Genomic DNA, 27,458 nt, shown 5'->3' with positions numbered 1-27,458 from the left:
GGCAGAGGAACAACTACTCAGTGTGTGAGCGAGCTGTAGCTGGTTCAGACACTCATATATTGCCTCCACGTATTGGGGCATCCGAGTCACACCTCCGCCCTAACCGATCACACTGATAGGTCCTGTGTATCAGAAATGAAAACCTGATTATGAAAGAAACAACGAAAGCGTGCAACAGTTCTCCTCATGTGATCACCTTCGGCTGGACATTGATTATGTGTCGTGACCGAGGTGAGCAGGGTGTGCGGCACAGCTGACGGGTGGGCGGTCCAGACAAGATGCTGCCCGTGACACCTGACCCGACCAGTGCAAAATAAATTCTTCAAATTGCAACAGCCATTTTGTCGAAGAGATGTGCTGATTTTAAGTGCGAGGACTGTGGTAAACCTCAAGTGAAGTGAAGTCTAATACGAAGAAAATATGAAACACAACAACAATGATAAAGTTTCGAGGGACAGCAGAGATGTCGCGAATATGATGCAAATTCAAGCAACTAAAAACGACCCAAGTAGCACAGACGAAGCCTCTAGTGAGCGATGGCGCCGTGAGTGATTAGGAGATTATCCCGTTATCAGTTATTTTTCACGACAACAACACCGCTTCAGGACAAGAAAACGTGATAAGTGAAATTTATTGTGATAGGAAACAAAGGAAAGTCTGTTACCTACAGTATGTAGGGGGACGTCATGGGTGCATAAGTTACAACTAAATGAAAGATTTTAAAATTATTGGGATTCCCAAAGTGAGAAACACCATGAAAATGTAAACAAGCACCAAATTAACATATTGAAACACACACACACACACACACACACACAAGGACAACTACTGAGAGAGGAAGATACTGATACACAATGAAGGACCCAAGTGAAAGAAAATGAGATTCAAGTTCAAGACAAGTTTAGCTGTGGCCTTGACGGTGGCGGCGTGCCTGACGGGGCTGTGGCAAGCGTGTTTTCACCGCGTCCCGCTTAACCTGGTAAGGACAAAGAAGGAAGAGGGGAAGGAAGAAAGAATGGGAAGAGATGATGTTGTAAATAAGAGGTGGTAGTGATGGAGGGGGAGGGTAAGAATAGAACGTTGACCAAGAGAGGCAATTTGAGGCGCAAACATCAAGAACAGTGTATTGAAGGACATAATGAGGAAAAAGTGAGAAGTGAATCTTAACTTAGAAACGGAGGGGGAGAAAAATTCCTCATGAATATGGATGAAAGAACAAGAAAATGAAAGTTGCATGAAATCATTTTAATGAGAAAGAAAATTTGGGAGTCAGACACTCATAAATTTGTAAGGTGACGTGGGGGGGGGGGGGAGAGAGAGAGAGAGAGAGAGAGAGAGAGAGAGAGAGAGAGAGAGAGAGAGAGAGAGAGAGAGAGAGAGAGAGAGAGAGAGAGAGAGAGAGAGAGAGAGATTAATCATCTCCCTTACTCCTCCCTCCCTCCCTGCCAGGTCCCCCCCTCTCTGCCCCCGCCCCTGGTCCTGCCCACGGAAGAGCCAGCCCCTGACGGCGTGCTGCTGCTGGAGGGCCATGGCGGGGCGCGGATCACCTACAGGATGTTCTGCTCGGTGGAGTCGGCTGCGAGGCATCACCCTGACCTGCCCGTGACCCTGCTTATGACCTCCCCGGTGAGTGCGGTGATGGGCGGTGAATACTGACAGAGAAGGGTGGAGGTAAAGGAAAGGGGTGTAAGTAAAGAGGGGTGGAGGTAAAGAAGAGGAGTGGAGGTAAAAAAGAGGGGACCAAAAGAGATGGGATGGAGGTTATGAAGTGTTGAAAATGGAGGAATGAGTTTAAAGAAAATGGCTATGAAAAAAAAAAGAGTGTAAAAATATAAGCTGGAATGCAGAAGAAAGAAAACTGGGAACGTGAGACAGTGCAGAGAAGGGGGCATGTATGGCTGATGAAAATGTTGGTATTGTTTGAGATAGAAATACTGAAAACCTTTCAAAGTGATACTATAAGTCAGTGAAGGAAGTGTGAGGAGCGTTAAAATGAGTGTCATTCGCTATAGATATCCTGTTCGGACATTTTTTTCTGTTGCGTTTCGGCCTCTGGTGGTCTTCAGGACAGCATGTGGGTAGTCTTAGGTCACTCGACGATGACCGAAAAATGCCAGCTGTGGCGGAGGGCAGGACTCGACCCAGCGTCCTCCTGGACACGGCGCCGCCACGCTAACAACTCAGCCACCGCCTTCCCATGTTTACCTTAATGCCTCCTTGCTATAAACCCTGTTTATTTAAATGATTATGTCTTCAGGAACCTTTTTATGCATATCACTAACTTTTCGTTCCTTCATTATGACCTCGTCCCTTGTGTGTTTTTAGCCAAGGCTCCCTCATCTTTATACAAATTGTTTGAATAACACAAAAATAAGACAGTAAATGTTGAATAATATCACCTTTAACAAACGAACCATCGTAATGTTTGTTTTTTCTGTGAAACTTGTAATAAACTTCTCATATGAAAGGAGCGACTACCCTTATGCATTTTATATGCACCTCAACAAACATAGGTCTACGAAAATCATTGCAGTGCCTCTTGCAGTTATTGCGTCCGGCTCTCAACTCATCGATTAAAAAGTCGTCAGGTTCCTGGAAGTTAATATATAAAAAGAAATCTCGATTTCAATGAGGGAGAAATTGAATGGTGAATAAGTGTGCAGGCGCCCTCATATCCGACGTCCTTCGGGAATACTGAGAGAGAGAGAGAGAGAGAGAGAGAGAGAGAGAGAGAGAGCAAGAGTGAGCGTAAGTGAGCGTGAGAGTGAGTGAGTGAGTGAGTGAGTGAATGAGTGAGTGAGTGATTGAGTGAGTGTCTGTGTCTATCTGTCTGCGTGTCTGTCTGTCTGTCTGTGTGTGTGTGTGTGTGTCTGTGTGTGTGTCTATATGAGTGTATGTTTGTGTGTGTGTGTGTGTGTGTGTGTGTGTGTGTGTGTGTGTGTGTGTGTGTGTGTGTGTGTGTGTGTGTGTGTGTGTGTGTGTGTGTGTGTGTGTGTGTGTGTGTGTGTGTGTGTGTGTGTGTGTGTGTGTGTGTGTGTGTGTGTGTGTGTGTGTGTGTGTGTGTAATTCACCTCTTGATCTGCTGCGGGTGTGTGTGTGTGTGTGTGTGTGTGTGTGTGTGTGTGTGTGTGTGTGTCTGTGTGTGTGGGTGTCTCTGCCTGTCTGTCTGCCTGTCTGTCTGTCTGTCTGTGTCTGTCTGTCTATCCCTCTGTCTGTCTATCTGTCTGTCTGTCCCTCTGTCAGTCTGTCTGTCTGTCTGTCTGCCTGTCTGTCTGTCTGCCTATCTGTCTGTCTAGAGTGAAGTGGAGTGGAGTGGGATGAGAGGGAGTCGAGAGCCCATCACCCCCCCACCCCTGTCAACCCCCACTTCTTGTCGCAGGTGGTGGACGACTCTCACCTCCTTCGGAATCTCAAAGCATCCCTGGGCAACCTTCACCTAGCGCACCTGGACTCCCCTCGCCTCTTCAATGGCACCCCCCTCGAAGCCTGGCACAAGCGGCGGGCGTGGGAGGACAGCGCCTGGCCCGCCTACCACTACAACGACGCCCTCAGGTACGTGTACATAAATACTACTGCCCTACCTGGCCCGTCAATGCGTGTGTCCTCTTTCTCATGAATATGGCTACCCTCGAATTGTGTGTGTGTGTGTGTGTGTGTGTGTGTGTGTGTGTATGGGTGGGTGTGGGTGGGAGGGTGTGTAGGGGGGGGGGTTAGTGGGCCGGGCATGCATGCATGTGGGCGTGCAGGAGTGCGGGAGTGCGGGCTGGTGTGTGTGTGTGTGTGTGTGTGTGTGTGTGTGTGTGTGTGTGTGTGTGTGTGTTATATTTAACAACTCCTTTTGCATTCACTTAATCAACTATTCATATGTCCACATTAGTACACTCCGTGAAATTATACTACCTTATTTTACGTTTCTTCTTTATAATTTTTTTCTTCTCGTGACTTCTCTTTATCTCTTTTCTTATCTTTTCCATCAGCGTTGTCACCCATCTCGTAGCTCCCTTGTGCGAGTACTTCCAAGAGCTTTACTATTCTACCTTGACTTTAAGAGGTTGATAGATTGAGAGATAGACGGATAGATAGGTAAACAGACATAGAGAGAGAGAGAGAGAGAGAGAGAGAGAGAGAGAGAGAATGGAATCGGTGTGATCTACTATAAGCATGTTGGGCAAAAGGTAAAGTGGATGACTGAAGTGCGTGAGAGGCACAAGGCGAGGAAAAACTCGATGAAAGTGCAATCAAGGAAGAATGCAGAGCGAATGGCGCCATAGATAATAAAAACAGATTAAAGGAAGACCTCGAGAGAAGACAGAGTGGCTGGATGGAGTGTAATTAGACTATGAAGGACATGAGGAGAAGAGCCAAACAAGTGAAGCTGGGAAAGCGAAATAAAAGAAATAAGAGTAAAATGTGAAATTGAGAAAATAAAACGGTGTGATTGCGATGGACTCATAGAAGCCGAGGTCACGTGCAACATCTTTTTTTTTTATTCTACCAAGCGATTTTGAGCAAGTAGTACATGTGTGGGATATATGAAAAATGTGCGGTGAAAATGACAATGGAATAATACTAATAAAAAAGTGAGATGTGCAGAACTGGCGGACGGTGAGTGGGTGACATTGAAAAAAATAACTCCAAGAAATGAAAATGAAAATATGGACTAAATATGGATAGAAGTAAGGCGGTAAGCTGAATGACATAAAAAAAATGGTTACAGTGTAGGAGGCCGATTAGGAGTTTGTGAGAAATAATGAAGATATAAAAAGGAGGAAAATTATAGTTGGAGTCTCACTAGCGTGTGTGTGTGTGTGTGTGTGTGTGTGTGTGCGCGCGCATAAGTCAGTGTGGGGGCAGTTCCGCTTGTGTGTGTTCCAATAACTGCAATTTCTCTCGGCTATTCCGCCTATATTAACTTTCCAACAACTTTTTTGCGAGGCGAGATTCATTTCAATGCACCGACGCTTTTTCTCTCACAAGCTAATTTTCGAGCAATATCCTATACTCCCGTTTTCTTTGGACTCACATCCTTGGTAATAAAAGCGGTATCCGACTCTCCATTCCCACACACACACACGCATGGGCGGCGATCCCATTTTTTTCATCAAGTCTGTATGACTGCACCCGACTGCGTTCCCGTTTTCAATAATATTTCATTTGAATCTTTTTAATTCGTTTAACTCACTTTTACATCGCTGCTAAAAGCTCTTCCGCTCGCAACTAAGTAGAATTTATAAATGTAAACAAATCCGCGTCATTTGGAAACCACATAAAAGTAATATTTGTTTATGCCGTGGGATACTAAGCTCTTTATTCCTTTTGGTGCATTTCACGTTTTTATTTATCTCTTTTAATTCTTTACTGAAACGTACTACTTATATTTTTTTCCAAGCATCCGATTCCATCCATCTTTCTATTGATTACTAACACAGCTTATGAAAAATATGGCACAAAGGATATGTTCATAACCTGTATTTTGTTTACACCCCCGCCCACCACCCCACACACGTCCCAAACCTACGCCCCTTCTCACCAGCACACAACTAACCACCTCCACCCTATACCCACTATGGTCACCTTCCCCTCACACGCGGTCCTCGTCAGGTGGCTGTTGTTGTGGCGTTACGGCGGCATCTATCTTGATCTGGACGTGGTGGTTTCGCAGCCCCTCACGACCCTCCCCAACTGCACGGGCCTCGAGTCGGACCGGTGGGTGGCGGCGGGCGTCCTCAAGTTCTCCCCTGCCCACCCGCTGATCCTGGCCTGCCTCAAGCACTTCGCGGCGCACTACGACGGGCAGGTGTGGGGAGCTAACGGCCCGGAGCTACTGACACAGGTGCTGATGGACAGGTGAGGTGTGTGTCTGTGTGTGTGTGTGTGTGTGCGCTACGGGTGACATGGGACAGCTGTTGTCATTGTGGTTGATGTTGTTCTTGTCACCATTCCCAATCTGGTGGCGGTGGTGGTGATGGTGATGATGGTGGTAATGGTGGTGGTGATGGTTCCAAAAGTCAAGGCGGTGGTGGTTATGTTGTTATTGAATTTCTTAAGGGATAGTCACTATACATCACACGTAAAGGTGTAAATAGCCACACCTTTATGACACACACCAAAAAGAGTAGCTAAGGTGTTAAAAAAAAGCTATCCCACAGCCTCAGAAGGAGTGACAAACACATTTAATATTCATAGCGACGCTCACATTGATTTTTCTTCCAATCACGGCGAATAACACACGGGTGGTGAGGATTTTTGCGTTGGCCCTGTTTTATTTGCATTGATGGGAGATCCATAAAGAAATTAACCTCAGTCCTTCCAGGAGAGTATAGAGCGACTTTTCTTCTAGGCTTCTCTGATTGTTGAAAAAAAAATACACGCTTAATGTTTACACTGGCTCTTGTGCTGTTTTTTTGTCATCCTTCCCTGTTTAGTTTCCCGTGGTATACATTCCTCCCTCATCCCGTGTCACCCTTCCAACCCTAATCTCTCACTCTCACAGGATTCTGCTTTAATCTCTCTCCTCTTTGTGAATATTGCTTCTACTGTTCCGTTACCATATTCCTTTCCTTCCTCTCCTCGGTAGACTATTCATCCCTACACTCCACTCCTGACCTCTACCATCCTATATTCTTTCCCTCTCGAATTGGTATGCAACACTTCTTCTATCACATTGGCCTCTCCCTGTTCCTAATTTCCGTAGTATACAGCCATGCCCTCCACCCCCGACCTCTGCAACCTTTCCCATCCAATATTCTCCTCCCTCTGACTCCCCTTCCTTGTTTTTTTTTCCACCTTCCCGTTGTGTGTATCTCCCCTTTTTTACCTCCTCCCTTTTCTTCCTCCCTTGGCACTAAATCCCTCCTTCACCCCACGACACCAGCCACAAAACCTTTCACTATACTGTTCGGCACCGTACGTCTTATTTTCGCAGCAGCGGTCTCCTTTCCCTTCAATATTCATCTTCTTGTGTATGGTATATCGTCTTACGCCCCTGACACTTTCCTTTATTACTTTTTTTTTTACATTTTCTTCTTCCTCCTCCTCCTTCTTCTCCTCCTCCTCCTCCTCCATCTCCTATTCATTCTCCTCCATTACCATACAGTATCACTTTGAGCCAAGTGCCAAAGTGTGACCTTAACTGCTTTCCTGACTCGATTACTTTTCCTTTTACGGCGTCGTTAAGGTCATAAAAATCACACACACACACACACACACACACACACACACACACACACACACACACACACACACACACACACACACACACACACACACACACACACATACACAGACACGCACACACGAGACTAACTCCTCAGTTACATTAAAAACTACAATCGCAAAATCATTAAAGAAAACATGATTATTCTTCGAAATGTTATCCTTCGACACATAGCCAACTGCTGTCCATAATTTGTTACACACATGTACCCCCGAACCATTAAAATTATCAATAGTTAAATAGTTAATAACCGGTTATTTGTACCATTCATATATTACATTGTTATCCCTGAAGCGAAAACAGGCAATATACTTTGTAACCAATAGTTGACTGGCCTCTATACATGAATGATTTTTGCACACCATTATCCCTGAGAGTTCAATACCCGTCGTACGCGCGTTCAGCAAAATTAAACACGTTAGTCATGTAAACAATAAATCTCTCTCTCTCTCTCTCTCTCTCTCTCTCTCTCTCTCTCTCTCTCTCTCTCTCTCTCTCTCTCACACACACACACACACACACACACACACACACACACACACACACACACACACACACACATACGCACGCAACCTCCCCTTTTCAAACCATGCAAACTGTTTCACCAACTCTCTCCCTTTGGCAATTCGTAAATTAATGACCAACACGAACCGCATCATTTAGGGCGATGCCACAGTGCCATTGAAACCAAAACAACACCAATATAATATAAACAACAAACAATGAGAGCAACAACAACAATAACAGTGATAGCAAGACCGACAACTAGAGCAACAACAAAAACAATAACAACAACAGCAACAACAACTAAACACTCACGCTAGACACCAACCACAGAAACAAAAATACCCACCCCTATTGCCCCCTCTTCCTCGCCATCGACCTTCACCACTTACAACTAACGGCTGGCGGGGAGGACGGGGAGTGACGAAGTGCAGACATCACCAAAGCTTTCCCCAGTCCCCCGCCCTCCATGCCGTTCCGACCCTAACCTCACTGGCGCACTGCCCAACCTCGCTTCCCTTACTTCCCCTCATCTTCCCCCTCCCTACACGACCTTGATACGCCGCCACTCAGCTGATTCACACTCACTTTTTACCTAACCTGCAAACCGCTATACAGTCCCGTTGGAGCGCCACAGTAGTAGTAGTAGTAGGAGGAGGAGGAGGAGGTGTAATAGCAGTAGAAAGCAGCAGTAGTTTCGGTTTTGAAAGAAGTCCAATTGCACACAAAAAGTAGTTTTAATTCTCTTTAAATTTCTAATGGATAATCGATCAATAGATGATGCTCGTCATTACTGGCAAACATTTTCCCCTGCACGGCACTCTGATGTTGCTGCCAAGAACACCGATGATGCAATCGTTGCTTGTTTTAATGCACTAATTATAAAAATACATGTAAAATTATAATAGTAATAATAATAACTAATATAATAATAATAATATAATAATAACTAATAATAATAATAATAATAATAATAATAATAATAATAATAATAATAATAATAATAATAATAATAATAATAATAATAATAATAATAATAATAATAATAATAATAATAATAATAATAATAATAATAATAATAATAATAATAATAATAATAATAATAATAATAATAATAATAATAATAATAGTAAAAATAATAATAATTATTATTAAATAAAACGCCAAAGAGGTGCACACCAAGCTAAGGAGAAATAAGTACAATACGAAAAAATATCTGACGTAACAAAATAAACGAAACGTCTCACTCACTCTGACAGGCTGCTGATGGGACGCCTTGATGGAGGTGCATGCAAGCAGGCAACCACGAGCGCGCGCGCGCATACACACACACACACACACACACACACACACACACACACACACACACACACACACACACACACACACACACACACACACACACACACACACACACACACACACACACACACACACCTGGGTCGCCACCAACCTGTCGAGAGAGAGAGCAAAGGTGTTAGTCAAGATAACCAATAATAATTTTCTTCCTGCTCTCATCATCACCATCATTACAATCACTGTTCTTGCATATAAAACTTGCCTGTCTGTTTAAATTAGTTCACTCCTTGCAAAAAAAAAAGATAAAATGAATAAAGGAAACAGAAGACATACATACATTAGAAATAATGAGAATAGCAATTCACTGAAATTCAATGATTACAGAAAGTGGTCATGGCTTCGAACTTCTTTTCCTTTTTTTTTTTTTTAATCACGAATGTGTTTTACAGACCTTAGCAGATTAAAAAAAAAGAATAATTGAGTTCATGACCGTCTTAATCGCCTCCACCGGCATCAATCTTTGGGTTTCTCTTGAAGGTGCTATGAACAAACCAAGAAACTGTTCAGATTTTCGTCCAACAGAATCAGCATTACGAGGAACCAAGTATATAATGCACCTGCACACAACTGCGTCACCTCCCTGATGCGCAACAGAGTTTATCGTTGTCATTTGCATGCCACGCATCATTACCACAATCGCCTGCATTCTCCAAGCCGGATAATACCTCAGGGGAAGGTCCCAAAGCTCCACTTTACAAATGGAACAATTAGCAGTGTAACCGGAAACCCCTGACTCACTGAAGGGCAAAGAAAGATACGACACCAAAAATAGTGACAAGGACTAAGAAGGCAGCCAAGATATATCATCAGTCTGATTTTCCCTGAGAACACACCGCTCCCAGCACCACCACGACCACCGCCACCAACGACGAGACAGAAGCGACGACAAGGACAACAATAACCTAGAAAGCATGACTATCGATACCAATAACAACAGCTACAATGTCGGTTGATGGGCCGCCAGCACGAAGGCACATGCAATAGTCATCAGCAATAAAGAAAAATGACAGGGAGAACAAGATTGGTGTGCGTAGTTCCCCAGTAATAAGAAATAACATAGGAAAATCAAGAAGAAAAGTAAACACACCCGCTAGCACACTAAGTCCCCCGCTCCCACTCCCCCCGCCTGGAATGTACAGCAAGGGACACAAAAACAAACACACTCGACATGATGAGTAACAAGACACAAAGACAGCCGAATAACAGATTGATATTCTCTTTGAGAAAACCAGAATGAGAGTATTTATGAACAGTACAAAAGACAAATAAACAACAACAGCAATAACAACAATAATGATAATAATAATAATAATAATAATAATGATAATAATAATAATAATAATAATAATAATAATAATAATAATAATAATAATAATAATAATAATAATAATAATAATAATAATAATAATAATAATAATAATAATAATAATAATAATAATATTAATAATAATAATAATAAAAATAATAATAATAATAATAACAACGATGCCTAACATGACATCATTAATGCTCCCCATATTGGTTCCGCTCTGTCCATAACGAGAGCACTTTATTTTTATATTGAATTTCACTCCCGGTATATTCACCTCCCCAAATCTCACACACACACACACACACACACACACACACACACACACACACACACACGTGCCCCATTACTTCCCAGTGAAGGACGCCTGGCCACCAACAGCGTACTACAACATCGATAAAGAACTGATCATTTTTATTTCTGGGCACAATGAGGCGCTGGTACATCGAACTTAATGAGACAAAAACGGGCCCCAGCTGGTCGAGGGGGCGTGTCTTCTCTCCACAACCTTCCTCTTCCTTCTCCTTCCTCTTGACACATCTTCAGCAACTCCATACACCCAAGGCCCTTTCTGTCTCCCAACCCTTCCCTCTCTCTCTTCCTTTTTCTTTATATCTTTTCCACTCTTCCTCTTGTTCCTCTCCTTTTCATCGATCTTTAACTCGAGTCCCACTTCTCCCGTTCCCCGCTTTCCTGTTTATTCGGGTCTTCCTTCTCTATGTTTGTCCTGAGTTGTCTTCACCCCTTCCTCTCTCATCATTGTACCTGCTCTTGGTCTCTTTCCTCTTTCCGTTCCGTTCCTTTCTCCTGCGCTCTCATCATCTTCACATTCCGTTGGCCTTTGTCCCCTGTACCTCGAAGGAGGGGGTGGCCGGGGTGGTGCAGAGGCTGCGCCCGCCCGCGGGATCAGGCCAGGGGTTAACCTTCGGAGGGCTCTGCGTGTGGGCTCCTGGAACGTCCGCTTCTTTCCCGTGAATGCTGGAGTGAGGCAGGACTGTGTCCTTGCCCCATCGCTTTTCAACACTTGTATGGACTGGGTACTGGGCAGAGTTGTGGACCAGAATCATTGCGGAGCATCCATTGGCAATACCAGGGTCACTGACCTTGTTTTTGCCCATGATGCAGTAATCCTGGCGGAGTCGCTGGAGGTTTTCGTGATGGCTCTCGAGGCACTGCACGAGGAGGCGAAAACCTTGGGACTTCAGGTATCCTGGGCCAAGACCAAGGTACAGGTGTTTGGAGGCTTGCTAGATGAAACAGTACAGTCTGTTCATGCATGTGGCGAGGACGTTGAGATCTCAGAAAGTTTCACGTATCTTGGTAGCGTAGTTCATAACAACGGTGAGTCTCGCCAGGAAGTCTTACGGCGGATTGGCCTGGCCCACGGTGTTATGGACTCGCTCAACACGAGTATATGGCGTTGTCGATACTTGTACAGAAGGACAAAGATCCGGATCTTCAAGTCCTTTGTGCTCCCTGTCTTACTCTATGGTTGTGAGACATGGACACTAAATGGGGACTAAATGGGCGCTGCTGTTGCTCTCTCTCTCTCTCTCTCTCTCTCTCTCTCTCTCTCTCTCTCTCTCTCTCTCTCTCTCTCTCTCTCTCTCTCTCTCTCTCTCTCTCTCTCTCTCTCTCTCTCTCTCTCTCTCTCTCTCTCTCTCTCTCTCAACCCCTCCGTTCATTTCTCTGCTGCCGAACCTTTTCCCATAAATTGGTCTAATTATATTGTATAATTCCATCCCAGAAGATAATTACAATTTTGAAAGTTCTGAACTTGTCCAATCAAGAGACCATATAACTCGTTTAACAATAATCAATAACCCACTCATTATATTATCTATCTATCGACCTATCTATCAATCTATATATCGCTTTATTCTCAGTCATCCAATCAATCATCTGTGCACTGTTATTCTAATATAATAGGCGCACCTAACATCACCATAGCCGATCCAGGATTCAGTACGTTTCCTAACTTATAGGCGGTAATGTTATTTTTTTTTTTTTTTTTTTTTTACAGCAAAGGAGACAGCTCAAGGGCACAAAAAAGTAAACATTAATAAAAAAAAGCCCGCTACTCGCTGCTCCTAAAAAGAATCCAAAGAGGTGGCCGAAAGATAGGTCAGTTTCGGGAGGAGAGGTGTCCTGATAACTGTATTTCATAAAAAAAAAATAATTATAACCAAAAACTAACTAAAATCATGAGTATTCTTTTTTCTCGAGCAGAACATTGAATAAACAACAAAACAGTAGTATGAAAATACGTTCATATTTTATACGGCAACTGGGGCCCGAGGCAGCGGCCCACGCCATTATTTTTTACTGCGCAAAGCAGGTGATGTTACTTAATGTGACTTCGTGAGCTTTCCTATTTATGTATTTGTGTATATTTCATGGAGGCATAACTTACATTACTACTTTCAATTATACTAGTGACACGAATTTGTGACTGTTTATCACAATAGAATTTCACTCACTTATGTGAATCAGACACCATAGAAATATAACCAGTGTGTGTATGAATGAATACAAAGATAAGCACATACATTGATTTAACTCTAGGATGTCTCGTGGATCATTTATAAATAAATAAAAAAAAATCAGGATAGGTTAATCTTTAGCCCGCTACCGTCACTCGAGGCACAAAAACAGTCCCTCCACCAAGTTTGTACCCTACATTTGGTGATGTTAGGTGCGCCTATTAGCTGTACGACTTGTGTTGAGTCCAAATCGACCAATAGGAGTCACGAACATGCTTTACGGGAATTGATGTGCCACACGCGAATAGATGCAACCAAAAGCTGTAAAATAAACGGAAACAGAAAACAAGAAAACAGACAATTACAGCTCTGCAAAACACGCGCTATATAAGTTTCTTGAACAAACTGCTTTATTATTATTTTGGAGGATGTTACTTTGCTCTCATGATCCAAATAATTGCAAACGCCATCAGTAGTCGATAGATTACTTATTCCTTACTCTGGCAATGAAAATTAAGAAAGGCATGTTAAAAAAGAAAGCACAGGAAAAAAAAAGCTATTATTATATGCAGAGTGAAAGCCCGCTGCCCAGAGTGACCTAAAAGTGGCCAGATACAGAAAACGATGGGCTAAAAGGGGTGACTATCATAACACGGTGATGAAAGTGAAAAAAAAAATCACTCACCTCATAACACATAATCGTAAGAACATACAGGGTATTTTTTATGTTCTTCTCTAGTTAATGAGGACTGAAGCAGCAAAATAAGTTACAAAATCAAATATAAAAGACAATGAATCCCAGTGAGAGAAAAACACGAAAAAGCGTAAAAAGAAAGGAAAATGAAAATGAAAAAAATAAAAAGAAATTCAAAAAAGATACAGAAAAATTCTAGTTCCTCAAAAGCTGAGCCGACACATAATAAAAAAATCAGAATCTACAGTGTCGGAGGCCGAGGATGTGTGGGGTGCCTTGCCCTTTGGTGCCCCGGCAACCCAGGAGCCACACCCACGCCCCACGTCAGGTTACCAACTCCTGTTCCTTTCTTTTACGTCCCAGCTCCGGTCTGTGCCTTTATTTTTTTCGACTTTTTCAATTAGTTTTCTCTGTTGTCTATCTAGCTCTACCTTTTCCTCTTATTTTTCTTCTCTCTCTCTCTCTCTCTCTCTCTCTCTCTCTCTCTCTCTCTCTCTCTCTCTCTCTCTCTCTCTCTCTCTCTCTCTCTCTCTCTCTCTCTCTCTCTCTCTCTCTCTCTCTCTCTCTCTCTCTCTCTCTGACCTTTGACTCTCTCTCTTTCTATATTTCTCTATATCTCTTTAATCGTACACCAGAGTCATTCGTTAAAGCAGATAAATGACCTTGATGATGGAGTTCACTAAGTTTATACAAAATTCGAGAATAGCACATTATTGACAAACATATATTAGTAATTAGTGAAATCCTAACCTGGTGTGCATGGACGTTCGTGTTGAGATGATGGAGTCTCAAAAAGTAAAAGAAATAAAAGTGTGTCAATATGAAGAAAAAGGTGGTAAAGGAGAGACAAAAGGAGAATGAGAAGCAGGAGGACCAGAAAGAGGAGGAGGAGAAAGAGATACGCAAGGAGGAGAAAGAGTAACATGGAAAAAAAGGAAAATATTGGGGGAAAAAAGTGTTAATTAGAAAGACAAATAAAAAGGTGATGAAATGATGAATATAATGAGAAGAAACAAAAATCGAATAGGCATAAAACTGGAAATTAATGGGACAATGAACACGTCATCAAGGGTTGAAGATGAAAGGAGAACAATAAAAGAGAATGAAGATGCACGAAAAGAACGATAATGAATGCAAATTAAGGAAAATTGGCCCTTCAAAAACACAAAGAGGGGAAAAAGGAGCCTATCAAGAATAATGAGAAAAAATTATGATTCCTTTAATGAATCTTTAGAGAGGAGCCCCTCTTTGCCAATACTACAGAGAAACCAGGTCAACGTAGTAAGAACACATCAGACATCGGTGAGGAAGAGAAGAAGGAGTAAGCAGGAAGAGTAGGAGGAAAGAGATGATCGGTGAGGAGGAGAAGGAGTAAGCAGGAAGAGTAGGAGGAAAGAGATGATCGGTGAGGAGGAGAAGGAGTAAGCAGGAAGAGTAGGAGGAAAGAGATGATGGGTGAGGAGGAGAAGGAGTAAGCAGGAAGAGAAGGAGGAAACAGATGACCGGTGAGGAGGAGAGGAAGTAAGGAGGAAAAGTAGGAGGAAAGAGATGACCGGTGAGGAGGAGAAGGAGGAGTAAGCAGGAAGAGTAGGAGGAAAGAGATGAGAAAGGAAAGGAGGAAAAACAACACCAAAAAGTTGCAGTATGGAATAGAAGAAAAAAAAACAAGCAGTAGGAAAACAATCTATTATTCCACTGAGGGTAAAATGATAAACACACTCCACTGAAACGCTAACATGATTTGCTGTAATGTGAAAAACAGAGGCACAAATATTATTGAGAGAGAGAGAGAGAGAGAGAGAGAGAGAGAGAGAGAGAGAGAGAGAGAGAGAGACGAGTTGAAAATGGAAAGTGAAGCAAGAGCCGCCCATAAAATTACAATGCGAATTTTACACCTCCGAGACCCTTCCCTCGACTGCGTTTGTCCTCCACATTACCATTTATATGACGGAGTGACGGTGACTGCCGCCTCCACCCATCGATCTCAGCCTCATCTTTGCACGCCGGAGGGGGGAGGGGGAGGGAGGCGGGGGGGAGAGAGAGAGAGAGAGAGAGAGAGAGAGAGAGAGAGAGAGAGAGAGAGAGAGAGAGAGAGAGAGAGAGAGAGAGAGACGAATAAAGACGAAGACGAGAGGAAGTGGGAGAAAATTATGAGGTTTTAGCAGAAGAGTAGACCATTCATAGTCTCTCTCTCTCTCTCTCTCTCTCTCTCTCTCTCTCTCTCTCTCGTGCCAAGCTGTTGTAATTCCCATCCATAATTTTTGTTGCAATCATCGTATTTGTAGTGTTTGTAACTTATCAACGTGTGTGTGTGTGTGTGTGTTCCAGTGTATCTGAATGTATCGACTGTGTCCCAAGAATCACCAAGGTGCTACTTCTCCTTTCCGCAGATGTGACCTTCAGCTGCCCTCAGGCCGTGTTCCGAAATGTGATGACGTGTCTGTGCTGCCCCCACGAGCCTTCTATCCCGTCCCATGGTGTGTGTGTGTGTGTGTGTGTGTGTGTGTGTGTGTGTGTGTGTTGCACGTATAAGACGAAGTACACCGGTTTATGTATATTGCAATTTGAGATCATGTAACACATAAACCAGTGACTTTAGTAGAGATAGCAAATCGTGTTGTGCGTTTTCTGACTCTCCTGTGACCCGTATGTGCAGGTGGGAATGGAGGCGCTATGTCACCGAGGATGCGGCGCTGAGTGATGACCTGCTGAATGACCGGCACGTCTTGGTCCTGCACGTGTGGAACCTTCACACGCAAAGCTACCCGGTGCGCCTTGACTCCCAGCAGCCCTACGCCCGCGCCGCCCTAGCCTCCTGTCCCACCACGGCTGCCCACGCTGGAGCCATCATGTGAGGTACGGTGATTCAAGTGGTGCGCTGCCGTGCCTGCTTGCGTGTGTGTGTGTGTGTGTGTGTGTGTGTGTTGGAAATTACGGATGGCGATATCAGTTATGATAACGATGATGATGTTCATAGTCATCCTAATTATTTCACTATACATATGATATGTATAGTAATATTAAAAAAAACCCATCAATATTGATAATCATCGTGCAGGGTTGGTTGTCTTGATGTGTCTCGGTAGTCGGTAGAGTGTTGCACTAATGGGCAGTGGAGCGCCATCCTGCAGCCGGCGGGAGTCTGTGTCGTTGGGGGACTTGCTTTGCATCACAAATCGCTTCATTGCTTACTATGCAACGCGAAACTATTTGGCCTTAAGATTATCTTGGGTGGGCTCCGCGACCGCCTCTTTGGCAGGATGAACTTTGCTTTGCTGCCCAAAATATGTAAAGAAACAAAAACAAAAGAGCCGCATGGGAAGAATGACTCAATTGATGATCCCCCCTAACGAGTGGCTCCCTCGGTCGCTGGGCAGAGGGTTTCGTGTTTTTACTATGAATCAGATCGTAGCAGTTCAGACCGAGGTTTTAGCCGTCGTCACTCCGTTAGCAACTGTGACCTGGCAGTTGTTCAAGGGCAAGCTAAAAGCAGCCTGGTAATTAGATGCTTGAACCTTAAAATAACAGGGGCCGTTAAGAATCAAACTGTGTAGGACACTAAGTTGTTTGTGACGGATGGGAGTGGTTCTGAGAAAACTCTCAGATTATAGACGGTTGGAGTTCACCATTAAGTAATTACATGCGTGAAAGTGTAATGTTTAGCGTTGCATATGCTTCATTTTCATTAATTTCCTGTGTTTCTGCAGGAAGAATTATTAAGCCACGCCGAGGGCAACACTTCCACAAGGGCGGGCGCTATGAAGCATCACCACGCGGACTCCCTCCTTACTCCGCTGCGCTAGAACCGAGTGCCACCTGAAATATCTACCCCCGCCCAGACCGGCAAACAATGCCTCAGCAAAAGGCCTTACCAAGAGATATCCAACCCCATCACGCCTTCCTACGGAGTAACAAAGACCATCTGATAGCCGATAAGTTACTATGTGAGAGGGCTCCCGTGGTCCAGTGCCTTGCATGCCGGCGAGATGCTGGAGCGTATAGGTTCCAGTCCTAACCGGTGCCATTGGGAGTGGAAAGGTTGGGCTCTTTCCGTCACCCCAGCCCCGTTGTTGGGCCTCCACTTGAAGGATTGGGCATCTCTCTACCCGCCGTCTGGGTGGTTGCGCGGCATGCACCGCCTTCCTCCCTTGGGGTACATTTCCCGAACGAAATACCAAAAAAAAAAGTTACTGTGTGCTTGTGCTGAATACTTGATACTCTGACACACATACACACACACACACAGGGGTTGTGTCTATCACCCCGTGTGTGTGTGTGTGTGTGTGTGTGTGTGTGTGTGTGTGTGTGTGTGTGTGTGAGAGAGAGAGAGAGAGAGAGAGAGAGAGAGAGAGAGAGAGAGAGAGAGTGCAGTGGTTAGCACGTTCGGGAGTGAACAGAGACAACTTGGGTTCAATTCCCTGGCGGAGTATAGGACTAGATTCCAGAAGGATGGGCAGTCTCCTTACTCATGTTCCCCTGTTCACCCCAAAATGAATGAGTGGCGGCGTCAGTCTAGTTGCGAATAATCCAAGGGCACATGAGCCATTAGCTCAGTCCAGGAATATATAAATTGATGAATTACAAGTTGGTTAATTCCACACACACACACACACACACACACACACACACACACACATGCACAAACACGCAAGCTGGTAACAGAAGTCAAGGGGCTGGTGAAGCAGAGCATGGGGCGCCACACAAACACTCGTCATGGCACTCAAGGATGCTGCGCGACGTGTTTAGTTGCTTGAACTGTTTGGCCCGAATACTTTGATATGGAAATAGACTAGAACGAGATGAACAAAATATATAGTTTTCGAAATATGTAATTGATTTTCACTAAACAAACACCACTACAACTATTACCACTAATAATAATAATAATAATAATAATAATAATAATAATAATAATAATAATAATAATAATAATAATGATAATAATGATAATAGTAATAATAATGATAATAATAATAATAATAATAATAATAATAATAATAATAATAATAATAATAATAATAATAATAATAATAATAATAATAATAATAATCATTAGAAGGCAGCACAACTTACAACAACTACAAAGGAAACTAACGACAACAATGACACTTTAATTCAGCCACCGTTATCATCATCAGAAGCAACAAAAACATGACAGGAGGCGCTAAATATTCAGAGGAGAAGTTCATATACGACTCATTTGATAAATCACTGATGTTAAAAAAAAAATTCTCTCTCTCTCTCTCTCTCTCTCTCTCTCTCTCTCTCTCTCTCTCTCTCTCTCAAAAGTAAGCAAAAATTAATTAGAGGCCACTTGCCAGTCTTCCATCAGGGACAGACCGCAACCCCACTTTGCCAGTCATCCTGAGGCCGCGGCTCTCAGTCCGTCAGTCAGCGTCGTCCCTAGGAAGCTTTACGTAACCCAAACACGTGTTGAGGCGGCAGTCTTCAAGGAGCCAGGCAGCATCCACACCTCACTCCCACGCGGCACTAAAACGACTAAAGCGCACACACGCAAGCACGCCCACTTACACAGACAGCCTCGCGTGCATCATGATAGCCTGACACACTTATGCACTTGGGAACACAGCCTACGCCCTGACACAACATGAGGCATCACAGCAGTCGGCTTGTCGAGTAGGTTGACCACCAATAGCATTCATTACCTCTGCTATGTTATCAGTACCACAGCATCAATAGCAGTGTGGCAGCGATACCGCCACCACCACCACCACTGTCGTCAACACAGCCGCACGCACCACCTATGTCCACCACCACAGAGAGCGCCGCTTCCAACAAACACGTCAGGGTCACCACTGCAACACCATCCCCGCCACGGCCACCATACCACTGCCTACCATCACAGCCGCAGCGCTAGGACACTTGCACCCCTGAGATAGTGGAATGAGAGAGAGAGAGAGAGAGAGAGAGAGAGAGAGAGAGAGAGAGAGAGAGAGAGAGAGAACCCGTTTTACAATGATGTTACCCACTTATGGTCAATTGAATTCGCACTTTGTTACCTTCCTCCCCGCCCTCGCGCTCCTTCCGGCTCTCCCATAGTTCACCATGTCTTCCCCTTGCCAACTCGACCATTACATAATCCTCCTACGCTTTTTTCCCTCCTTCCCTCGGTTCCTCTCGGTTCCCACGTGGACAGAGCAGAGAATGATGCGGCATTAGTCTCGTATCTAGGAAGAGCCGAGAGCTGCGGGAAGGGCTGATGAAAGGACGGGAAGGGAGTGAGTTAAGGGACGGTCATGGTTAGGTTTGCAGGTGATATCATTAACGATGATGGACACGCTTTTAACTGTTCCATTACAGACCCAATTTATGAAGTACTTTGATCTTCGTTGAATTTTCCTCTTTATCTTTTCTTTATTGTTTTCATGCCTTGGTTTACCCTGTTCTCAATTTAACGACTCAACCTTTAACATTTTCCTCCTATATATATGTTTGTGTCCAGTTTCAATTTGTGCTAGTACGCAACGTGAAGCAAGAATCGTAAATAAACTCGTATTTCCAGAAGCAATAAGATTTTGACACGAGTTTCAACAGTGATTGTGAAAACATTTAATTTCAGGTTTTTATTAAAATTTCGGAGAAAACACCTAGCGGCAAGTACGTGCGTGCTTGAGTGTGTGCGTGTGTGAGTGGGTGTGTGGGTGTTGGTGGGTGTGGGTGAGAGAGAGAGAGAGAGAGAGAGAGAGAGAGAGAGAGAGAGAGAGAGAGAGAGAGAGAGAGAGAGAGAGAGAGAGACACGCACACAGGCACACACTTCAATATAGCCATCAATAATTGCAGTACCAAAGAATCAAATCAGCATTACGGAAATCATAAATCCTACAGAGGAATCAAACTTGAAAATGGAGATGAAAAAATAAAGCGGCGCGTGAGGGAGGAGGCTCGGGCTAGATTTTGGGCATAAGTAAACTGAAACTACTATTGCTCTTCTCCCTCTTTGCGTCCCCTCGTACATTATCTAAATACTTACCACTTCACTCTCTCCCCTACTTTCAAACACACACACACACACACACACACACACACACACACACACACAAGCAAAAAGGCGCGGCTTCCCTCTATACCCAACTTTTGTCTTTCATATGACGTGTCCCTTTTCCCTTCTCGCCCCACAATATATCCTATTACAGCTTCCCTCTTCATCGAATAATAGTTAACACCCTGCCACAGCTCCCCTCGTCCCTCTTCCTGCAACCGCCACACTCCTGCCTCCCTCGACCCTCATCTGTACCCACCAAATTCTATATTCCCTGCATCCCTTTCCTTGCGCCGTCCGATGCTTGGGTTCTCCTCGACTCTTTCTTTCTCTGTGACCTCTCAAAAGCCCATCGGAATCTATACTTTTGAATACCCAAGCGATATATTAATCTACTCATCAACCGATACCCTGAGGAACTAAAGTGGGAAAGTTGGAATAGATATGGCTGCATAGATACTCCTTGTTTCTGCTAGGCTTTTGGTTACTGGGTGAAAAAGAGGAAATAAAAGAACACATGCCGAGGGGAAAAATATGTTGTGTTTGACGGGAAAAAGGTCGACTGGACCTACCGTCCATTCAACACTACCCTACCGAGTTGAATCACGACTGCCTGGGTTAACTTGTGAGGGAGGGAGAGGCGATGGTGAATGGAGAAGGGAGAGTTGGAGGCTGGGTAGTGGAAGTTAGATATATGTAGAGGAACTGGAGGAGCACGAGGAGGAGTGAAAGGAGGAGGAGGATCAGAGCCGACAAAGGGTCTTCTTGAGGTGGTTCCAAGCTACTATCGTGGGAATACCCGACAAAGGCCACGTGTGGATCCTGAGGGCAGAAGAAAGGAGGAGCTGAGGCTTTGAGGACCAAAGGAGGTGATGAGGATGTTAATAATGGTGATGAAGATGTGATGGTGAAGATTATTAGATTAGGTATATCATTATTACTATTTTATTATTATTATTATTAGTAGTAGTATTACTATTACTGATAATAAAAATAATAATAATAATAATAATAATAATAATAATAATAATAATAATAATAATAATAATAATAATAATAATAATAATAATTAAATAAATAAATAAAAAATATTGACATCACCATAACTTTTTCATTATTATTACAATAATCGTTTTAACTCTCATTTTTATTATTATCATTGTTATTTTCATTATTATTATTATTATTATTATTATTATTATTATTATTATTATTATTATTATTATTATTATTATTATTATTATTATTATTATTATTATTATTATTATTATTATTATTATTATTATTATTATTATTATCATTATTATTATTGAAATGCTAACATTGTTACAGGCTTGTTCTAGAGAACTGAAATTTGGAATCTCTCTCTCTCTCTCTCTTTCTCTCTCTCTCTCTCTCTCTCTCTCTCTCTCTCTCTCCTCTCCTCTCCTCTCCTCTCCTCTCCTCTCCTCTCCTTTCTCTCCTTTCCTCCTTTCCTCCTTTCCTCCTTTCCTCCTTTCCTCTCCTTTCCTCACCTTTCCTCACCTTTCCTCTCCTCTCCTCTCCTCTCCTCTCCTCTCTTCTCTTCTCTTCTCTTCTCTTCTTTCCTCTCCTCTCCTCTCCTCTCCTCTCCTCTCCTCTCTCTCTCTCTCTCTCTCTCTCTCTCTCTCTCTCTCTCTCTCTCTCTCTCTCTCTCTCTCTCTCTCTCTCCAACGTAATTAATTAACTGCTACGTTAAGGTGGACTGGCCTGTACAACTGTTCATTCCACCGTCCGTATTTCAACAGACGAAGAGGACGAAGAGGCTTTCCAAGTAAAGCGTTAATGTGCGCGTAACAGACTACTACTATTCAGGATTTAGTACAAATAAAAACGACCAGCACCGAGTATAAGCGTGAAACATGAGAAAATAGTGCCACGGAGAAGGTTTAGTGCTGTGTTGATGGTGGTGAGTCCCTGCGGCAGAGCTTATCAGGTTTAGTTGCACCCCGAGGTGGTCCCCTTTTAACATAAATCCTATGATCCTTCAGGTTTATGGGTACTTCTCAGGCCCCTTGCAGGTAATAGCAGGCTGAAGACGAGTCCACCTGTTCCGAACTCACGGTAGACATCGTTGTAAACACAGAAAGCTTCCCAAATGATGGTAGGCGGGGCTAACACTCATTTACCATCAAGTCAACTTCTAAACTAAATTAATATTAACCACAAATTATTGCCGCTATCGATTCACAATGACAAACAATGCCCGAAGAAGAAAAATCATAAGTGCATCAACCATCACACCTTTCACTGAACGATTCTGAAAGATTGCCAAACACAGGATAAAACTATAGCATCCATATTTCTTCGATAATAATGAAGTAAACAGGTGTGTGTATGTATGTTTGTGTCGACGAAGAGATTAATGCAAACTCGTGAACTTGTGATTTATGTAACATAACAGAGAGAGAGAGAGAGAGAGAGAGAGAGAGAGAGAGAGAGAGAGAGAGAGAGTGTAGGAGGGGTTATATTACGTACTCTCTCTCTCTCTCTCTCTCTCTCTCTCTCTCACTGCAAACAAAACGTATGGCTTCCGAATTTCTTTATAGTATTAGAGTTTCTGGAATAAAATTACAGAGGAAAACAACAGCAGCAGAGAGCGAACACCAAAGATAAAATGTTTATTTCATTACGGTCACCATGGAGACGAAGCAGACAACATTTATTTCTTTCCTGACTAAATAATCGCTTTTGTGCATGTGATACGGCATAGACTTCACATATATTTGGAGAAATCATTGAATATACTACTGACTCTCTCTTTGAGCAGTGAAGTACAATACCTCCTATTCTGAAGACCATGGCCAGACAGCTGAAGAGTGAAAAACAAATTTGAGACATGTTCACTTAACGTGCCTGCCAACTATAATTTGTCCTCAAGCACCTGTCCCTCCCTCACCTTCTACAGTACAGCTTATATATATATATATATATATATATATATATATATATATATATATATATATATATATATATATATATATATATATATATATGTTTGCTTGACTCCTCTGGTCGAACTGAGCTCATCAAACGGTAAATGACTTGAAGTACAACTTTGGTCACACTACTTCGTTCTTACAAGAGTATAACTTCACCCCATCATTCATTTTCTTGGGATGATTGCTAAAAAAAAAAGTTAGACAAGATAAAATAGAGAAAGTTTGAGGATGGAAAGGAAAGCCACAGCGAGGCTATAGAGTATGCACCCAACTTAACCAATACCTACTTCAAGGCTAACGCATCTATTAGAATTGGTTGAATCAATCAGTAGACCAATCAGAGTATACTTAATGAAATACGGTTTCTTTTGATAAAATAGCAATTTGATCAAATGGCAATGAGGAAGGCAAAAAATAAATAATACGTATATCACATTTGGAATGACACGTCTACGCTCATATTTATCCCTGTTCTAGCCCATTCAAATAATGCAAAATACGTATACAGAACACGGAGACGTAATTTCTGGGGCGGCTAGCCCCCTAATGTTTTCTATGTCGGCCTTAGAATGCCCTAAATGTGCTTATTTTCCCCCAAAAAATCCCCCACCTGGGCATGCTAGCTTCGCTCGCCACCCTCCCCCATGATGCCCCCAAAAAAACAAATCTGCCCAAATTACGGACCTGTAACAACTACATATTACACTTCATACCAATAGCACACACACACACACACACACACACACACACCGCCCCGTCGTGCAACTGGTTACTGCGCCGTGCTGCCAGGATTCACGGCCCGACAGGGCGGCGGTTCGAGCCCGCTCAGGCCGGATTATTTTCGTTGACTAGGAGTGGTTACTGTCCCTCCTTGAGCATGGGGGATGGGGTGTGTGGTGTGTGAGGTCCTGGCAATACCCATAGATCGACGATAAAGAGCACTGGCTCATGTCGGGAGGGTAACTGCTGGCGATTACGAGTCAAACACGTGATCAAGCCGTGGTGAATTACACACACACCGACGGCTACTATGAGAGGGTTTAGAGCTGACCTGAATGAGAACAAAGACCATTCATAAGTACCATTAGGTCAGAGAGAGAAACTCGGCCCTTCCCAGCAGCCTTAGGCACACTCGAGAGAGCCACACCTATCTATCACGCTGAGTACCGTTCATCCATCACTGCCTAACACGCCTCTTGAAGCAAATCACCGGCTCGCCCACGGAGTGTTTGGACAGCGGGACGCTAACGGTAGAAGTCAATAGGCCTTCCTCAGGTGAGAGATAGAAAAAGAAGATATAGCCTAATTTCTTCTTAAGTGGCTTTAATCTTTACATGAAAAGTCTTCAGTCTTCAGGGATATTCGGTTTTACTGTGCTATATATTCACACTACAGTAAGTATTATATATAGATACTACTAGGAAATTAGGATGCATCTCTAGGGCAGTCAGGGATTAACCATTTTCTTTATTCCACGCCGAGTCAGTGTTCTATAACGAAGCTTTGGGGGAACTATGTCTAACAGCAGTAGTCATCAGTCTGGCACTCATTCCTTGAAGTTACATTGTCACACACACACACACACACACACACACACACACACACACACACATGGGCAGTTTCCTTTCATCCGTGCCCGCTGTCCCAGGTGAGTGTGGGTGTGATGTGAGGTTCAAACCGTACCCAAAGATCCGTAAATATGTAACTCCATGCTAAAAACGAGGAGGGTAGTCTGGCGATCCCGAGTCCAGCACGTGACCATACCATGGTGAGTAAATGACACCAATACGTAAGTTCCCAAAGACATGGGGGCGTAATCCCCTCTAAATTGCAGTCTGTGTGACTCTTCAGCAAACCACGACTCCCGGCCTCCCTTGCATGCGGCTGTTAGTGTCAGGCAAAGTATATTGTGCCGGTAGCTGACAGTCATCTTGTGCCTCAGAGCCGTCAACTTTGAGCAAGCTATGATGATTGCAAGTAGAGAGAGAGAGAGAGAGAGAGAGAGAGAGAGAGAGAGAGAATGTAAGCTATATAAGTTTTCCTTCGTATTTATTGAAAGAAAACAATTTACCACCAACACAGAAAATGTAATTTCAGGCTAGACAGTTAAATATTACATAAAATCACAACAACTTAATACACTGATAAAGTATAACCGTAATAGAGCCATCACTTCCACCCATCCCTTCCTCTACCCTCACGTCAGCCCCTCCTCCCACCAACGCCTCTCACGGCCACGCTTCACACCCGCCCTCGCCCTGATAGCATCGCTGCCAGCCCGACGCCACCCCTCCAGAGTGAGTGGCAGCAGTACTTCCCGACGCCTACTATGGGGCACCGACCTTCATCTCACAGGGCTGCGCGAAGGAGGGGCGAGGTTGGGGGTGGACAAGAATGAAGGGTAAGGTAGGGTTGGGATGGGGTGGGACGGGACGTATGCTGGCGTCGGGTGGTGAGGAGGGCGGAGGAATATGTTTATGGTGCGGGAACGAATGCAAAACGCAAGCAAAACAAGGCACCTATCCTAGTTTAATTTTTGCCATTCTCTCTCTCTCTCTCTCTCTCTCTCTCTCTCTCTCTCTCTCTCTCTCTCTCTCTCTCTATCAACACCTCTGATCTGTTTAATGTATAGAGAGTCGGGAATATAAGGTGCTTCGAGGATGTCTGGGCACCAGCTCGGGCTACAGTAGTCCCAAAAGTCACGCGGAAAGTCTGCACTGTGTCACACACAGCGTTACGCGCCACCTTCAAGGTGACTATCAACTTTTTAGGTTTCTTTACATATTTACCATCAAGCATGCTGTTAAGAATACCAGCAGTATTTACATTAATAAACCGTATTTCTACCGCCAAAACAGTTACCGTCTTAACTTTCGCGAAGGTAGCAAACACACCAACTCTAACAACTTCTAACAACTCTAATAACACGCAATGAAACCGACTTAAATATAGAACACATCAACGTAGCTAGAAAACTGAAGTATTGCTGTGCACTTTCTTTGTCGAGTTAAGGAGTGTCCTCGTCTTCCAATGGAATCACCTCCGCCGGCCTTGAGACGGCCCCGCGGAGTGACAGGCCATAACACAAGTGACGAGAGCCAACCCGCTTACAAACACACGGCTAAGGCGCGAGACACGGCACTGACAGTTGAGGTGAGGCAAATCACCTGCTACTCGAGGGCAACATCTGGTCGGATGCTTTGATAATCCCGGCTCTAAAAGTATTAAGAATAAATATTTTTACACCCTTTAGCAAGGGTTATGACAAGCAAATGTTTCTTCGTCACTGCAAGTAAAACCATAAAATACTAGAGTGACGAATAAGGCAGTTAAGCAAGTAACCTACCCCCTGTTCCTCTTATTCGTAAAATAAAGCTTCCGTTACGGCCTCCGATATGAGCCCATAACACACGTCACTCCCTCGGAGAGTGTTTACAACGCGGCGCTGCCTTGACGCCGGGCAGGTGTGCTGCCTCTCGCATAAACCGACGTGCTGGATTGGAAACACACCTCTAAGACAGAGAAATATGTCAGGATGGGTATGTAGAAGTGTGAACACGTTAATTTTATTAGATAAAAAAAGTCTCTACTTAATCTGAAGATATTGTGGGGATCAATAAAAAAATATAAATTGTAACACACACACACACACACACACACACACACACACACACACACACACACACACACATACACCTGTATAGAGGATTGAAGTCAAAACAGAAATTGTAAAGTTAGGAACGGAGTCGTCTTGATATTCCCTGAAGACATGTCTAAATCGTAGGGTAGAAGAATTGCCGAGGAGGGAAGGTTGTCACCAATGAGAGGTAGGAACGACTGAATATACAGGTAAACTCGTGCATCATTTGATTAGACAGTCAAGGAGTAAGCGTTGCCATGCAGACTGTTTACCATTCATATACATTGGAATCA

The 27,458-nt window shown here is 43.6% G+C and overlaps 1 protein-coding gene across 1 annotated transcript; it reads left to right on the top strand.

Moving 5' to 3' along the window:
• LOC127009630 (lactosylceramide 4-alpha-galactosyltransferase-like) lies at positions 1-21,584 on the top strand. Its single transcript, XM_050882867.1, has 7 exons — positions 1-979; positions 1,450-1,626; positions 3,380-3,552; positions 5,602-5,847; positions 15,956-16,042; positions 16,222-16,421; positions 17,273-21,584. The coding sequence occupies exons 1-6, from the start codon at positions 878-880 to the stop codon at positions 16,418-16,420; spliced, it is 984 nt and encodes a 327-aa protein (XP_050738824.1). The 5' UTR covers positions 1-877; the 3' UTR covers position 16,421; positions 17,273-21,584.
• Positions 21,585-27,458: the final 5,874 nt, after the last annotated feature.

Source organism: Eriocheir sinensis, chromosome 41, assembly GCF_024679095.1.
Source record: "Eriocheir sinensis breed Jianghai 21 chromosome 41, ASM2467909v1, whole genome shotgun sequence".
Lineage (NCBI taxonomy): Eukaryota > Metazoa > Arthropoda > Malacostraca > Decapoda > Varunidae > Eriocheir > Eriocheir sinensis.
This window is presented reverse-complemented; position numbering and strand designations above follow the sequence as displayed.